The 17,186-nt window shown below is 39.9% G+C and overlaps 1 protein-coding gene across 5 annotated transcripts in view; it reads left to right on the top strand.

Annotated features, from left to right (window-relative positions):
- Nucleotides 1-17,186, top strand: part of LOC124121682 (influenza virus NS1A-binding protein homolog A-like) — a 69,299-nt gene that overhangs the window by 47,200 nt on the left and 4,913 nt on the right. For all 5 annotated transcript variants that reach the window (XM_046484731.2, XM_046484730.2, XM_046484727.2 and 2 more), the window contains exons 3-11: nt 963-1,087; nt 6,078-6,206; nt 7,440-7,558; nt 8,045-8,161; nt 9,446-9,581; nt 12,501-12,740; nt 14,328-14,573; nt 15,418-15,543; nt 16,019-16,192. In XM_046484731.2, the coding sequence (XP_046340687.2) occupies nt 963-1,087; nt 6,078-6,206; nt 7,440-7,558; nt 8,045-8,161; nt 9,446-9,581; nt 12,501-12,740; nt 14,328-14,573; nt 15,418-15,543; nt 16,019-16,192 (1,412 nt within the window). The remainder of the gene's footprint in view (nt 1-962; nt 1,088-6,077; nt 6,207-7,439; nt 7,559-8,044; nt 8,162-9,445; nt 9,582-12,500; nt 12,741-14,327; nt 14,574-15,417; nt 15,544-16,018; nt 16,193-17,186) is intronic.

Here is a 17,186-nt window from a genome sequence, read left to right as displayed (position 1 = left end):
CATCGCGAAATGGCCAGTGAAATTATTCCAGAACTGTTATGGCATTTATTCTGTCATATAGGGGAGTTACCCTTGCTTGGGTACTACATGCCCATAATGAACAGTTATGACAGTTGCGACAGTAAACGAGTGTATATTTCCATGTAAGTTTCTTGTGTTTAATAATTAAAGGTAAGTTGAGTTTTCCAACATTGATTTTAATCCCAGCTTTGTTTGACAACCAATCTGTTGTGTTTGAAACTGGATTATTAAGTCGTGGGCCAATTCAGCAGGTGGCTTCATTTTGTCACCAAAACTATAAGAAAGTAAACGAACAATATTTCATGACTTTAACTTTTAGGCCAGGCTTTTTTTATTTTTAGGATTACGGATTTTTCAGCCCAAAGTCCAGGGTTGGAGGAGGGGATTTTTCTCCCCTCCTCCAACCCTGGACTTTGGGCTGAAAAAAAAGAGGCCAGAGGCATTTTTTTAAAATGCAGAATGCCTCTGGCTTACTTTATGAACATATTCTGTGCTAAAAAAAAACACCATTTGTGACGATAAAGCCCCTTGGTACAATAAAAATTCTACCACTTACAACACAGACAAATGTCAAGGGAGGCTATTCATGTTCAGTTTCGAGATCAACAACGATCATTTATGTATCTCTATACTAGTTTACACCGGTAAATTCATATGTTTTTTATTAAAAGGTGAAGATAACAACAACAAAAAAACTGACTACGTGGCTATCGGCGGGGGTGGGGGAGGGAATGGAAATGTGATTAGTGATTAGTATTTTTTTACATATCTAAAAAATTAGAGTCGGCGGGTCCGTAATCCGAAAAATATAAAACTCCTGGCCTTATATGTAAAACTCTGCAGAAAATTCCAATCAAAGTGAGGCAACTTTTTTTAACTTAAATATTTTGTTTAAATCATCTACCTTGCTGAATATTCTTAATACGTCATTCCTATTGTAGATTGACAGTTCCAGCGGAGGATGTTCGAGAGGTCTACGCGATGGCTCGACGCTTGAAAATCGTGAGCGCCGTGGATGCCTGTGCCGACTACCTGTCATCGACCTTGACCCCTGTCAACTGTCTAGGTATCCTTGATACTAGCTCGTCTTTGTCCCACAGTCCGATGTTGTTGCTACTTCTTCACGATTTATCGTGTTGTACGTAGTAGCTTAGACATTCACAGTCCAAGGCTGACCTCAGAATAAATGGTAAGAAACCCTTTTTAAGTTTCCCCACGCAAGTCTAGCTCAGAAATCAGTTCCTCTCTGTTTTTTCTTTCTTTTTTTATCTTATGATAAATCTTTTATTATCAACTTTCAGCATTAAAATGCTTGATGTATTATGAAGATATTTTAAATAATACCATTATTCAATAATGCTTGGTCAGGATCTAAGACTTTTGTTTTTATAAGGTAGAGGCTATCATTAATGTAAGGTAATTTTGCAAGTTTAATTGTGTATGGATTTGATTGTTTTATCATTATTTTATTAGTATCATGAGAATTTTTTGTATTTTTTGAAAATATTGAATACCACATGGTTTTACAGCAGAGCAGTGCTTCAGATTGCCAGGGATTCAGGACTTTTGACCCTTTGAAAAAAACAACACATGACATACCCAGATCCCATCAGTCCATCAGACCTGTAATTTACAACCCGACCCATTATTCATCATAAGGCCTTGATAGGTTATTATTAGATTTTCGTTCCTGTCATCACGATATTTGATATCCCCTACAGATGAAGACAATTTGGATGTGTCTGCCCTTCATTCTTTACTTTACCCATGAAGATCCGGGTTAGAATTGGTCTTCAGCAACCCATGCTTGTTGTAAGAGGCGACCATGCTTGTCGTAAAAGGCAAATAACGGGATCGGGTGGTCAGGCTCTCTGACTTGGTTGATGCATGTCACTGTATCCCAATTGCGTGGATCGATGCTCATGATATCCATCAGTGGATTGTCTGGTCCAAACTTGTTTATTTACAGACCTCTGTCATATTGGAGACCAGCATGTGACTTTACTAACAAAACATTAATGTTCATTTGAATCACATCCTCCGACATTTCCTGTTCAACTTGGACAAGTAATTTACAAAAGAAGACTCGGTTCACACAAGTCTTAGAATCCTGAAGAGTCGTACTTCATTTTGGGTTTCCTTTTCTGGAATAGTTATGGAAATTACAAAATTGTTTCGAAAATAATATTGTTCCAGTATTTCATTTCTGGTGATATTTCAGTGATGGGAAAATAAATAAAAGTCAATTATTGTCTGTTCTCCATGTTAACACCTCTCAAAGTTTGTTTTGTTGTTACGTATCGATATTATTTCAGTGAAACCAGGCCTAATTCCCCGGTAAAGTCTTCGCTTAAAGTTTGTACACCCTAAAAGTAAAATATCACCTGCCTCACATTTTTTACATATTTTACATGAAAATCTTATAATTAATTTATTAAGGCCTTATGGGTCCTCGGACTCAGAAGTTTTCACGTCAGTTTGAAGCTCTGCTAAGTTTTTGTTTAAAATTTTATTTGAAATTGATCAAATAATAAGGTAGACTCCATCAATAAGTCTTTTATCTCATTTTGTTTGAAGAATTGATTTATTTGTATCTAAAGACTTCTACATATAATTTTTACTAGTGTTGAGAATTAAGGTAATATTTTGAGTGGAATGAATTTCTGTGGCGAAATAGACCTGATGCCCCTCTCTATAGCCTGATAAGGACGCCTGTATATGCCCTGCCATGTTATAGAGGGACCTAGAATCCCGTTGTTGTCGGCCATCTTGGTCTCGGACTGTGTAATGAGGCACTTGGATGAAGATGGACGGACACTACGATGTACCGATAACAAGGCCGTGTTTCAGATCCATCATTTGGGACCACTACGGTAGCATATGACACCGCATGTTGACAACAACTTTTAACAGTGATGCATTACCACATCAAACCTAATTATTTATATTTTTAAAAATTCTTTTTTAATAATATTAATATAATCTGTTTACAGACTGAACCAAAGAGTTCTCATCTTATATTCCATATAAGCCTGTTCGAAACTTGTTTGGGATAAAAAATATATTTTTTTAATATTGGCAACAATTTGAAGCCCATGGCTGTTGGACCCACATGATGATGAAACATGGCGTTGTTTAGAGACACCCATATATACTGTCTAAGTTGAGATTTGTGTGATATCAGTATCCAGTGTGTATCTGTTAAGGTAATCACATTAGATACAAGGTAAGTCATTTGTTGATGAAACAGTTCTTAGAGGACGAGAACAGGGTTGTTATGATTTAAGTCTAGTACGTTGTGGATCTGTTGCCATGAGGTCGTGTATTCACTCACAGCGATGTTTTAGGCTAAAAAAAAAAGGAGGTAGTCTTGGTTCTCAGCATCGCCCACATCATCATAAAGTCTGCTTCACGTTTCGTTTTTAATTTTTATACAGAGCTCCAGATAACTTTTTGAGCAATTGAGTTTTTACTCGAAGGTTTCTATTTTAATTGGGTTATTACATTTTTCATTGGGTAACCAATATTTTTTAACTCATCTATTCATCAATCTATTGGGTTTTCCCCAAAATGAGTTAGCATTTTGAGATTTTAGAAAAGATGAAATAATGTTTTAGATGTATATTACGGTTCTAAATATAGTTTTGACTCGGAAAGTAAATTAGCTCGTAATTGGTTTTGGAAATTAGCACTGTTGTACCATCCTGAAAAAGCTTCATTGGGTAATTCTGTGTGCTGTTTTCAAACAATTGAGTTTTTTATTTAATGCATAAGTTTCTGTACGGAAGTTAATTGAAAGTAATTGGGTTTTGAGGGGGAATTTTGGGGGGCTATTTTACGCAAATACGCAGCTTATCTCCAGCTCTGTTCTATATTAACATAATTTGGGAATATGTACCATTTGCTGCCTACGTTGGGATAAATGCTGGCCTCTGAGTAGGTCTAGGTAATCCTTGCCAGTATTAAGTCGACATTAACATCACTACATATATTTAGGACTTCGGTCATCCCATGAGACAAGAACCAATCTCTTCTTATCTTAACATGACAATGCTTTGTATTGTATTGTTTATCACACCATGACTTTGCTGTTGAGATATATACCACCTCATGACAATGTATTTCGTAGCAACCCTTGGATATTTACATTAGCTTTGAGATCAGTGCCCTAATACGTATGTCAATATGCAGTTATCAAAGTATGCTTGAATATGAACTATAATGGCAATTAAAATCGTCTAGGGTTTCAGATAAGTTCATTTTCTAGGACTGACAATATCCTTCAATTTTAGTAATGATATAGAAAAATATCTTATCCAAATTTGAGGGGTGGTGGGGTAGCCTGGTGGTTAAAGTGTTCGCTCGTCACGCCGAAGACCTGGGTTCGATTCCCCACATGGGTACAATGAGTGAAGCCCATTTCTGGTGACCATCGCAGCGATATTGCTTGAATATTGCTAAAGTGGCGTAAAGCCAAACACTCTCATGCACTAATCAGAATTTGCTAAAGTCGTGAAAGTGTCCAAATGACATTTGGCTCCAGCAAAATTCCTGTTCTTCAGCATCTATTGACCTGGCACAGATTCACAGCTGGTTGTCCCTGAGCAGACCAGAGTTGTCGGAACGTGCCGATTGTTTCATGGGTTTATGTCTGGCACAGCACCCACCCCACTCACATGTGTCGTGTATATGTTATTGTTCGTAGTCCTCCCATTTCCCTGAGAACTTAGACAGTAGGACTCATTGTTCATCAATGTTCCAATTCGCTGTGCCGACTTGCATCTCAAGGTTAAAGGTTGCGGCATTCACTCGTCACCACGAAGACCCGGGTTCGATTCCTCACATGGGTACAATGTGTGAAGCCCCTTTCTGGTGTCCCCCGTCGTATTGCTGGAATATTGCTGACAGCGGCGTAAAACCATACTCACTCACTCCCTGTAGCAGTGGAGAGCCTAATGGTATTCGCACGTCATTTCAAATGCTTAGGTACAGTATGTGGAGGCTATTTCTGGTGTCCCCTGCCCTGATAAGCTTGAATATGGCAACAAGCAGTGTAAAAAACCCTTCATATACTTATTGTGAGGTCGGAAAGCCTAGTGGTTAAAGCGTTGGCTCATCACCCCAAAGACCCGGGTTCGATTCTCGACATGGATACAATGTGTGAAGCCCATTTCTGATGTCCCCCCACAAATGATATTGCTGGAATATTGCTAAAAGCGGCGTAAAATCATACTCACTCATATACTTATTGTGATTCTGTCACTAGACTCCTAGTATTCCCCCTGTGCTGTATAACCTATATCACTCCAGGTTGTAGTTTCACATTGTGCCACGTCACATATATACTACACTGTATGTTCATTTGTAACACTAGATAGTTGAAAATTAGCCATGTTCATCAGTATTATTTTGGTAAATTTTATTATACAAGCCACAAGCTTATGTTCTTGAAAACTTATTCGTATTAATAAAACTGTTCATGTAGCTTATAGATATGAGAAATATAGAAATAACGGTCGAAGACATGTTTGATTAATTTACTAAGATTGGTCCGGCACTACTGAATCAGTGATGACTTCGGTCGTATCGGTGATAACTTCTTGTTATATCGGTGATGGTGTTTGACTAAGAAACAACCTTTATATATATATGTGTGTTACATGTTACTTGTAACACAACCCAGGCTGATATGCTCTTGTTCATCCATCATTCCAAAATTTAAATACCAGTAACTTGGTAAAATGTTTTTATTATAATACATTCAGAAGAATATTGTTTGGCAAATCATACAAATCAACAATGTAATTTCACTTTTAATGACTGTTTTAAGAATTTAGAATGTAAATTATTGTTTATTTTTGATGTTTTCAGTGGTGAGCTCTGGTTCCTTATGGGCAATTAATGTGTGATGTAGAGTAGCTCTTGAACAATTCTAATGAACGTTTAGTTTGTGCCTTAAGTCAGTGTATACATGTGATCATTTCGTGTGATGTATGAAAAACTGTAGATTTAAATCTTTCCATGTGTGTCTCACCCATAATCATCTTTCATTCCAGACGTACGTATGTATGCCGAAGACGAACATTTCCGCGGCAGGATCAACGAGTACATCCAGGACAACATTGGCGCTGTCACTAGCAACAAACGGTTCTTCGGGTTGCCTCGGATACAGCTGGAGATTATTGGTGGGTGTAGGCCTGTAAAGAATCCTGTATATACAGGAAGGGTTATCGAGCAAGTTTTTCCAAGGGTGTTGGTAGAATTAATGATCTGGGATATAATTGGACCTACTCAGAGGCCATTTGCCCCAATTCTGGAGCACGTCAGTAAATATAGTTACCGTATTCGACGTAATAAGTGCCCCGCTCTAATAAGCGCCCACGGCGATATTTGCTAATATATTGGCAAGTGAACAATCCCAATTAGCACCCCTTCTGATTGATCAGTGTACACAAGACTTATATATTCGTGTATAATACGCACGCGTGTGTTATATACACCCTTAATTATGGGCAATTAAATTCAAGAAAAATATATGTCGTATATAAACAGTTCAGGCTGTCAGCAATAACCACGAAATTTATCTTTCAACTTTGTTTTTTCCACCAAAATAATATTCTAATAAGAGCCCCCTATTTCTATTTTTGAGAGCGGCCTGGACGCTTATTACGTTGAATATGGTATTACTAATGTAATAGCTTGGTCAATGGGACACAAGTAACAGGAGTAAAAGGCGACCATGCTTGCCGTAAGAATCGACCAACGGGATTGGGTGGTCAGGCTCACTGACTTGTTTGATGCTTGTCATCGTATCCCTATTGAGTAGATTGATGCTCATGATGACAATCACTGGATTGTCTGGTCCAGACTCGATTATTTACAGACCACCATCATAAAGCTGGAATATTGCTGAATGCGGCGATAAACAACAAACAAACTGATAACAGTATCAATGAAGAGGAGGCTTTTATACTTAATTTAACATTTCTACATTGAATGTGAGAATAAAATACTAAATAAAAATACCTCTGAAATAAATAAAATAATAACTCCTTAAAAAAAATCCCAAATTTGAAAAAAAATAAAATCCCCCCCCCCCCCCCCCCCCCCCCCCCCTCATTTTGCCTGCAAGGGTACCGAGTTTGGAATCCTAGATAAACTTCTGTGAACTTTTGGAATACAGAAAACATTCAAAATACCTCTAAAATAAATAAAATAATAACTCCTAAAAAATTCCAAATTTTAAAAAAAAAATAATCTCCCCCCCCCCCCCTCATTTTGCCTGCAAGGGTACCGAGTTTGGAATCCTAGATAAACTTCTGTGATTATTTGGAATCCAGAAAACAAAGGAAAAACCCATCAAAAAATATTGAGTCGAAGAATGAACTCAATTCCTGATGGATTTCATCCTGTTTCAGGTACAGATGAATCCTTCTTCACATACTGTAATGAGAAGCAGTTGTTTGACCTTTCTCTTGACTGGGTCAAGGCCAGTGTGGATGAGGTCAAACCAAAGTTTGATCGCTTGATAGAAAAGGTATGTATATTTTCAATTTTTACAAAAATGTTTTTATGTGTCATATTTGCCATTGATTGTTCATTTCTATGGCTTTACTAATCAGGTTGTGTACGTAGGAACATTGTCTGTTTGTAAAACCAGGAACCTTTCACAGGGTGGGCATTCAGTTTTCTTTGGGATAATGGTCATGTCTTGAAACATTGACGTTAACTCGAACACATTTAAAAAAAATATGAATCATTTCACGAAAGGTTTACAGTTTTAGTAAAAGCAACTGCACAATGACGGAAAAAGGGCCCGTTTGAAGTGTTTCTGGTTTTCGGAGTACGTAGGATGATTATGGGCATCACAGAGTTTCCTCTATATGTAGCAGGTGAAGTAAGCGCCAGGTTGCCATGGCGACAGCTTTGGGTTCGTGAGTATATTTCATCTTCATTCTTTCATATCACGCCTTGGCTATGCCGTTTGAGGTTGGTTTGTCATGGTTTAGTATTCTGTTTGCAGGTGAACCTCCTGTACCTGTGTGCCGACAACGTCCTCAGGGACTGCAAGGACATTGACGATGACAACCTCCGTCAGGATATGACGGTACAGGACTACAAGAAACTCATGCGAAAACAGGTTGGTGTGAACTTTGAACTTCTGCTGTTGTTGCCATGGTTACATTATATGTTATATATCAATAATGATAATAATACATAAATTGTATGACCCGTGAAGATCCGGGGTAGAATAGGTCTTCAGCAACCCATGCTTGTCTTAAGAGGCGACTAACGGGATCGGGTGGTCAGGCCTGTTGACTTGGCTGATGCATGTCATCGTATCCCAATTGCATTGATATTGATGCTCATGATGTCAATCACTGGATTGTCTGGTCCAGACTTGATTATTTACAGACCGCTGTCATATAGCTGGAACAAACAATCAAAACAAAAAAAAAATTGTATAGCACCTAATATCCATCTTCTAGTTGCTCACTGGTGCTTAAACATACAATACAGTTTGTTGGGTTTTCTAGGGAATAGGATTACAATGTACAGATGCTTTAATGATATGAACTATTCTACATTGATGCAATATCAGCCAGAATCCCTGCCTTGTATCCTGTTTGAGACTGCTCATTTCACACAGACCTGAAGACAATTAATGTACACGATATTAAACTCAACTATGACAACAGGATAGCTTCACCTAGATATTAAACTCAACTATGACAACAGGATAGCTTCAGCTAGATATTAAACTCAACTATGACAACAGGATAGCTTCACCTAGATATTAAACTCAACTATGACAACAGGATAGCTTCACCTGGATATTAAACTCTACTATAGCTTCACCTGGATATTAAACTCTACTATAGCTTCACCTGGATATTAAACTCAACTAAGACAACATAGTAGCTTCACATTGATGTTAAACTCAACTATGACAACAGGATAGCTTCACCTAGATGTTTGGGGGCACGGGTGGCCTAGTCGTCTAAGGCGCCTCGATTCGCTGTGCAGAGTTGCATCCCTTGGGCATGCCAGAAACCTATGATCGTGGGTTCGAATCCTGGTTTGCCCCGATTATGTTTCTAGGTTTGTCAGCACCATACCCGTGCTCGTGGGTTTCACCGAACTGGTAAACATGTAAGACCTGCATCACTTCCGAGCTTTCCTCCCACATTAAGCTGACACTCCGCGATATAACTGGAATACTGTTAAAAGCGGTGTTAAACCCAACTCACTCACTCACCTAGAAGTTAAACTCATCTTTGACAACAGGATAACTTCACATTGATGTTCATCTCAACTTCAGCTTCACATTCATATTAAACATATGCAATATGCAATTTGCTGTGCAGAGTTTTTTGTCCACCGTCACATTCACTGTTTCATGTTATTGTTTCCTCGTCCACAGAGTGGTATAGATGAGTCCAGGATTCCGTCCTCGTCCAATGGGAAACAACAGCATCCCTTCCACAAGTTCAATATTGAACCCGAAATGCCGAAAAACAACCGCGAGTGGTCTGTTGTGGCTGGGCACATGACGAAAGGTACGAAAGACTTGCTATCATCTAAAACAACATTCACACAATACATCCACACCTCACTGCTCATCCAGATTGCCTTAGGTGCCGCAATGTTCAGAGTTGTGTCCCTTAGATGTGCCAGGAAGCTATGATCATGGGTATGATTCCCAGATTTGTTGCTAGGTTTGTCAGCACCATGCTTGTTGGTTTCACCAAAGTGGTAAACGACTAAAACTTCACTTCGGCCTCTCCTCCCACTTCAAGCTAAAATACTGTTATATAAATTAAATACTGTTCAACACTCAAGCTGCTGTTAAAGCCTCCACACTCCCAATACTAAATGCCCATGAAGATCCGGGTTAGAATTGGTCTTCAGCAACCAAAGGCTTGCCATAAAAAGCAACTATGCTTGTCGTAAGAGGCGACCAACGAGATCAGTGGGTCAGGCTCGCTGACTTGGTTGATGCATGCCATCGTATCTCAATTGCGTAGAACGATGCTCATGATATCAATCACTGGATTGTCTGGTCCAGACTTGATTATTTACAGACCGCTTTCATATGGCTGGAATATTGCTGAGTGCGGCGATAAGCAACAAACACAAATAATATTAAGAATATACTACTCAAGACAAGTTAAAGAACAGCCACAATTGGAAGATTGTGTTGCAGTTCCCACCAGCCATGACAGAGTAACCATAGTAACATAAACAAATCTGAATTCTTAAACGTCTTGAGGTTGCATACAATGCACAGAAATCCTGATTTGTACTCACATCAGGGCCCACTTGCACAAAGCGATCTTAGCGCTAACATTATTGTAAGCCTATGCTTAAGTATGGGAGTTACGATCATCTTAGCGCTAAGATCGCTTTGTGCAAGTGGGCCCTGGTCAGATCCTAAACAGAATGCCATAGAATATTGAATTAAACAACAAACTCTCACTGAACATTCTACCCAGTGGGATGAAAGATTAATTATAGTAGCATGAAAGAATCGGAAGATTGTTATCCTTTTTTTGGTAGTGTGTGTGTGTGTGTGTGTGTGTGTGTGTGTGTATATATATATATATATATATATATATATATATATATATATATATATATATATATATATATATACTCACCGACAAGGGAATAGCAAATACCATCTATGTTGGTTAAAATAAGTGACTCATTTTCAAGAGATATTAGATTAGTTTGATGCATAAAAGAACATACTGATCTGTTGTGTGAACCGACACTCATAAATGCATCACATGTGACGTCATAGATCCATGACTATAGATGCACCTTTTGTCTTGTGCAGGATTAGTGTAAAGTTTGGAAGTCGCGTGCAGCATATCATGATAAGAATAAAGACACACTTGACTTGATTGTTAGTTTTGTCATTAATTGGTACACATTGGAAACATCTCTTCTTACCGTACGTGCATCTCTATTAGGGGTGTCACGATACGGGTACCTCACGATACGATACGTATCTCGATTTTGAGGTCAAGATACGATACGTATCTCGATACAGCAATACCAACCTTTGTTGCATAAATTTAGAAGCAAACTTTTTAATTACATTTCACATTCACTATTATGTGTTCTAACCAGGGTTCCGGAAAATTTAAAATCCCAATCGGACATTTGCATTTAGGCCACGACCCATTCAAATAGCGTATTTTAGTACGACTTTTCACACACATTACAAGTTTACGTATTCATAATATGATTGATAAAAAAATTGGATATCGATCGTCCGAGAAAGCAAAATGGCGGTCAATTAAGATTCAATATACGACTAGCTACTGAAAACAATAAAATCTGCAAATCCTCATTGTATGTCAATCAAGTGAAAGTCGTTAGCCACGACTTACAAAATGATCGTCCAGACTTTGAGGGTTTGGCAGATCCGCTCGACTGATCTGCATCGGTCGACTGGCTGTCGTCACGCTTTCGCTTCTTGTCTGAGGTTACGTATCGTAACATTGTGAGGATAATGAGGTACATCGATGATGCAAGGTATTAATGTACAGTTGTAAACACCTTTCACTCAAACTAACAAGATGTTCTCAGTAATAAATCCTCGATTAATCAGTGTCAACTCAGTTTATTGCCTATTAGAGTGATTGACTGATTGGACTATCATGTAGGTGCGATGTATTTTCAGCAATCAAAACAAACAAAGCTTGTCAGTGTAGTTAATCTTCATTGTGTTGCAACTGCAGACAGAAACTGCTCAGTCCTAACTGTTGATCATGTCCGGTCAAAATTTAAGAATGTCCGGACAATACTTTTTAAAATGTCCGGTAAGCAATATTTTAAAACGGACATTTGAGATTCCCAATCGGACATGTCCGGCGCATATGACAGTTTCCGGACCCCTGGTTCTAACCACTATCAGTAGATTATTTTGTAAAATAATAATACTTAGAAAAGGTTGATTCTGTTTATTCAAACAAGTGTCGGCCACTAACAAGTTTTCATATGTGTCAAATTCAGAAAATATGACAATTTGATTCCCCCCCCAAAAAAATCAATACTCAAACAAATGGATACCGATCTCAATAAAATTTGAGAATTATCTACCAATATATTGATACAATCGGTGAATCGTGACATGCCTAGTCTCTTGGTTCAGGGGGCACGGATGGCCCAGTCGTCTAAGGCGCCGCGATTTGCTTTGCAGAGTTGCATCCCTTGGGAACGTCAGAAACCTATGATTGTGGGATAGAATCCAGGTTCGCCCAAATTATGTTTTTAGGTTGGTCAGCACCATACCCGTGCTGGTCTGAGACCTGCATCACTTCGGGCTGTCCTCCCACATTAAGCTGACACGCCGTGATATAACTGGAATAATGTTAAAAGCGGTGTTAAACCCAACTCACTCACTCACTCTTGGTTCATGTTTCTTTTGGCGGTGAGTATATATGGCTGTCACCATGGTGTTGCAGAGCACACGTTCCTGTGCATGGTGATGCTGGGCAGCCAGATGGCCACTCTCTCCATCCACTTCCGCATGCCACAGTCCAGCCCCTACAGCAGCAGCTCCGAGGGGCCCGACTCCCCCATCCACAGCAAGAGCAGGACCAACTCCTTCGAGCGCCTCGGACCCCTAGCAACGCTGGCCACCATGACCACGCCCAGGTGTGCCTTCGGTATCCGTGCAGTCAAGGGGAAGATTGTGGCTTGTGGTGAGTGTTGCTGTGTCCCTACATTCGCTGTCTATTGCCTTCTAGGAACTCTCACTCTGTGACAAACTTCAGCTTGTCATTCCCACATGGAAACTTAAATCGTCTCGTGCCAAAGTTTTGGAGCAACTTCTGCACAGAAATTGAGTGCTTTTACAATTACCGTATTCGACGTAATAAGCGCCCCGCTCTAATAAGCGCCCACAGCGATATTTGCTAAACAATTGGCTAGTGAACAATCCCAATTATCACCCCTTTCGATTGATCAATGTAATACGTGTGTTATGTGCACCCTTAATTATGGGGCATTAAATTCTGGAAAAAAAATATACCTTTCGTATATTAACATTTCAGGCTGTCAACATAAACCACGAAATTTACGATCTTTCAACTCTGTTGCTTTTCACCAAAATAATATTCTAATAAGAGCCCCCATTTCTAATTTTGAGAGCGCCCTGGGCGCTTAAAATGTCGAATACGGTACCTCAAGGACAGTTCCAGCGCTTGATAGTTTCAAGTGAAGATTAAAAACTTTTTTTTTTGGACAACTCGTCCTTTTAACTCTCATGTACATATGAATATGTGTTATTTATTTATTTATTTATTTATTTATTTATTTATTTAGTTTTTAGTTTTTTTTATTTATTGTAGGATTAACACCTGATATTACTCACTATTTTTGGCCATCTTGAGAAAGATACAGTGTACCCCAATTATCACTGGTATAAGACATTTATCAAAATGATATCAATGCTATATGTAGATATTTCCAATAGCCACAAGACCAGGGGTAGAATAGGTCTTCAGCAAACCCATGCTTGCCATCAAAGGCGACTAACAGGTGGGTGCTCAGACTTACTGACTTGGTTGATCCATGTCAATTGCGTAGATCAATGCTCATGATGTCACTCACTGGACCGACCCCAAACATTTTTTTCCTTGTTTTCTTTCTACAAATTCCTGATATTGTCCATACTTTATGCCACTTGTGGAAATGTGTGAAAAGACACAAACATGTTATCAAAAATAAGTTTCTGTCTTGTGGAACAGATATATTATCTGTATTTGAAAGCAGGCTTCCACTGACATACTGCCAAATACAGTTTTTCAAAGAATAAAAGACCACCCCCCAATATCCTTGATGTACCCATCCTTTTTTTTGGACGGGTTGAAAAAGAAAAGAAAACTACCGTATTCGACGTAATAAACGCCCTGCTCTAATAAGCGCCCACGGCGATATTTGCGAATATATTGGCTAGGGAACAATCCCAATTAGCACCCCTTCCGGATGATCAATATTCACAAGACTTATTTATTCGCGTATGATACGCACTCGTGTGTTATATGCAACCTTAATTATGGGCAATTAAATTCTGGAAAAATATATCTGTCGTACATGAACACGAAATTTATCTTTCAACTCTGTTTTTTTTTTCACCAAAATAATATTTTAATAAGAGCCAGCTATTTCTAATTTTGAGAGCACCCTGGGCGCTTATTACGTCGAATACGGTATTCCTTTTTGGCCTAAGACATCTATTTACAATACTTAGTGATAGTGGTTACAGAAAACAATGTGTGTTGTTGCAGGTGGGTACGATCGTGGCGAGGTGATGAAGTCGGCAGAAGTGTACGACCCCGAGACGAACACGTGGAGAAAACTGCCCCCCATGAGACAGGAGCGGGGTAGATTCACAGCGGCTCATCTTGACGGCAAACTGTACGCCATCGGTGGGTCGGACGGACACAATGAACTCGCGGCTGTCGAGTGCTTCGACCCGGAGACTGAGAAGTGGAGCTCCGTGACTAGTGTTAATCAGGCTCGAGCTTCGCCAGGTTAGTAAACGTCTGAGACCTGCATCACTTCGGGCTTTTCTCTCACATTAAGCTGACAAGCCGTGATATAACTGGAATACTGTTAAAAGCCGTGTTAAACCTAACTCACTTCATCAGGTTAGTAAACGTCTGAGACCTGCATCACTTCGGGCTTTCCTTTCACATTAAGCTGACAAGCCGTGATATAACTGGAATACTGTTAAAAGCTATAATACTAAAAATAGCCACTACAAACATGTCTACAGCTAGCTTTTCCTTTCGAACCTGCTCAGAAATATTTATTGTCAAGAAGTTTCCATACGATTTGACGTAAATATGAGTATCGTATCGTGACCTTGTTGTATCGTTTCATCCCTATTGTGGAGATATTTATGATATTTTGGAGAATCTTACTGTTTAAGATCCAAAGCTTGTCACTAATGTTGACAATGATGTATACAATGTGGGCCCACCTTGCACTTCCAATTAGCCAAGCAGAATTAGGGGGCACGGGTGGCCCAGTCGTCTAAGGCGCCGCGATTCGATGTGCAGAGTTGCGTCCCTTGGGCACGCCAGAAACCTATGATTGTGGGTTCGCCCCGATTATGTTTCTAGGTTCGTCAGCACCATACCCGTGCTCGTGGGTTCACCAAAGTGGTAAACGCCTGAGACCTGCATCACTTAGGGCTTTCCTCCCACATTAAGCTGACACGCTGCCATATAACTGGAATACTGTTAAAAGCGGCGTTAAACCCAACTCACTCACTCACCAAGTAGAATTAGCTCCCTTCTCAAACCTCCAATTGGTGACAAGCCCAAACACTGAGACGTTTTCTGTGTTATCACGCTCTGCTGTTGTTTTCAGGTGTAGCTGTGCTGAAGGGAAAGATCTACTGCGTCGGCGGTAGCTATGGACAAAAAAGCCTGCGCAACTGTGAAGTGTATGACCCAGCCACCAACACCTGGTCACGTATTGCATCACTCAATTCAGGTAAATACAAAGAAGAACTGATAGATCTGTTTACATGCACTAGATCACTACAGTGCTAGACCCTGGTGAGAAGATCGATCACGACCTGTGAAGATCTGGGGTAGAATAGGTCTTCAGCAACCCATGCTTGCCACTAAAGGCGGCTATGCTTGTCGTAAGAGGCGACTAACGGGATCGGTTGGTCGGGCTCGCTGACTTGGTTGACGCATGTTATCATATTAGTTATCATATCCCAATTGCGTGGATCGATGCTCATGATGTCAATTGCTTGATTGTCTGGTCCAGACTCGGTTATTTTTCAGACCGCTGTCATACAGCTGGAATATTGCTGAGTGCCGCATTAAACAACAACAACAAAAAGATACTTCAGATCTTGTTAATAGTTAATGGTGGCTATAGATCTACCCAGAAAACAAGTGGACACAGTGTTGACTTGTGAAAATTCTCGATAAATATTTCTTCCTTCCATTGCCAGGGCGGTTCCAGGCGTGTGTGAGAGCCTTCAAGAACCGGCTGTATGCCGTGGGGGGCACCGATGGATGGAACGTCTTCAACACTGTGGAGGTGTATAACCCGGACAAAGATTTGTGGGAGTACGGCCCCTCCCTCAACGTGGCGCGGCGTGGAGCTGGCATCGAGGCCTTTAGTGGTAAGTCGGACAGTGGGGTGCAGGAATCAGCAGTGGGTATTAGTAGTGACTGACCTTGACATTTTCCATGTCTAGAGAACCTTTTTTCAGAAAGACCCGTAAAGATTCCGGGGTAGAATAGGTCTTCAGCAACCCATGCTTGCCGTAAAAGGTGACTATGCTTGTCCTAAAAGGCGACTAACGGGATCGGGTGGTCAGGCTCGCTGATTTGGTTGATGCATGACATCGATCCCAATTGGGTGGATCAATGCTCATGATATCAATCGCTGGCAACTACAGTTGCAGTACATGCTCTTTGTAAACTGATGAAGACAATAAAAAGTACATATTGATCTACGTGGAATCAAAGAGTTACAGAATGTTCGTCAGACATCAAGCAGTAGCATCATCTGGATGTATTTCCTGGGAGAACGTTCATCCCTGCATTTATGACATAGTGTTCTAATTTAATTAGCTAGCATTGAGGATTATGTTTTGCAACATGGTATTCTGAGGTCAATCACTGGATTTTCTGGTCCAGACTCGATTATTTACAGACCGCTGGAATATTGCTGAATGCAGCGTTAAACAACAAACCAAACCAATCAGAAAGAAAGGGGAATTATTTTTTAAAAAACAACTGGCAAATACCAAATGGTCAATTCCTTTGTGGATCTGAGAGATGGTTTTGTAAATGTAAGAAAAACATCTTGATCTCCCATGTAAATTAGTACACTAGTGCCAAACCATGTATCTACTCATTCACAATCATCCAAGAGATTCACATCTGTCAATTTCCAGCACGCGAGCACTAGTTGTCTGTTCCTCAATATATTAAACCCAACCCATTCTCTTGTGGATTGCGTTCGCTCGTCACGCTGAAGACCCGGGTTCGAATCCCGACATAGGTACAATGTGTGAAGCCCATTTCTGGTGTCCCCCGCCGTGATATTGCTGGAATATTGCTAAAAGCGGCGTAAAACCATACTCACTCACTCACTCACTCACTCACTCT

The sequence above is a fragment of the Haliotis rufescens genome, unplaced genomic scaffold (genome assembly GCF_023055435.1).
Source record: "Haliotis rufescens isolate VD_foot unplaced genomic scaffold, xgHalRufe1.0.p SCAF_8, whole genome shotgun sequence".
NCBI classification, from domain to species: Eukaryota; Metazoa; Mollusca; class Gastropoda; order Lepetellida; family Haliotidae; genus Haliotis; species Haliotis rufescens.
This window is presented reverse-complemented; position numbering and strand designations above follow the sequence as displayed.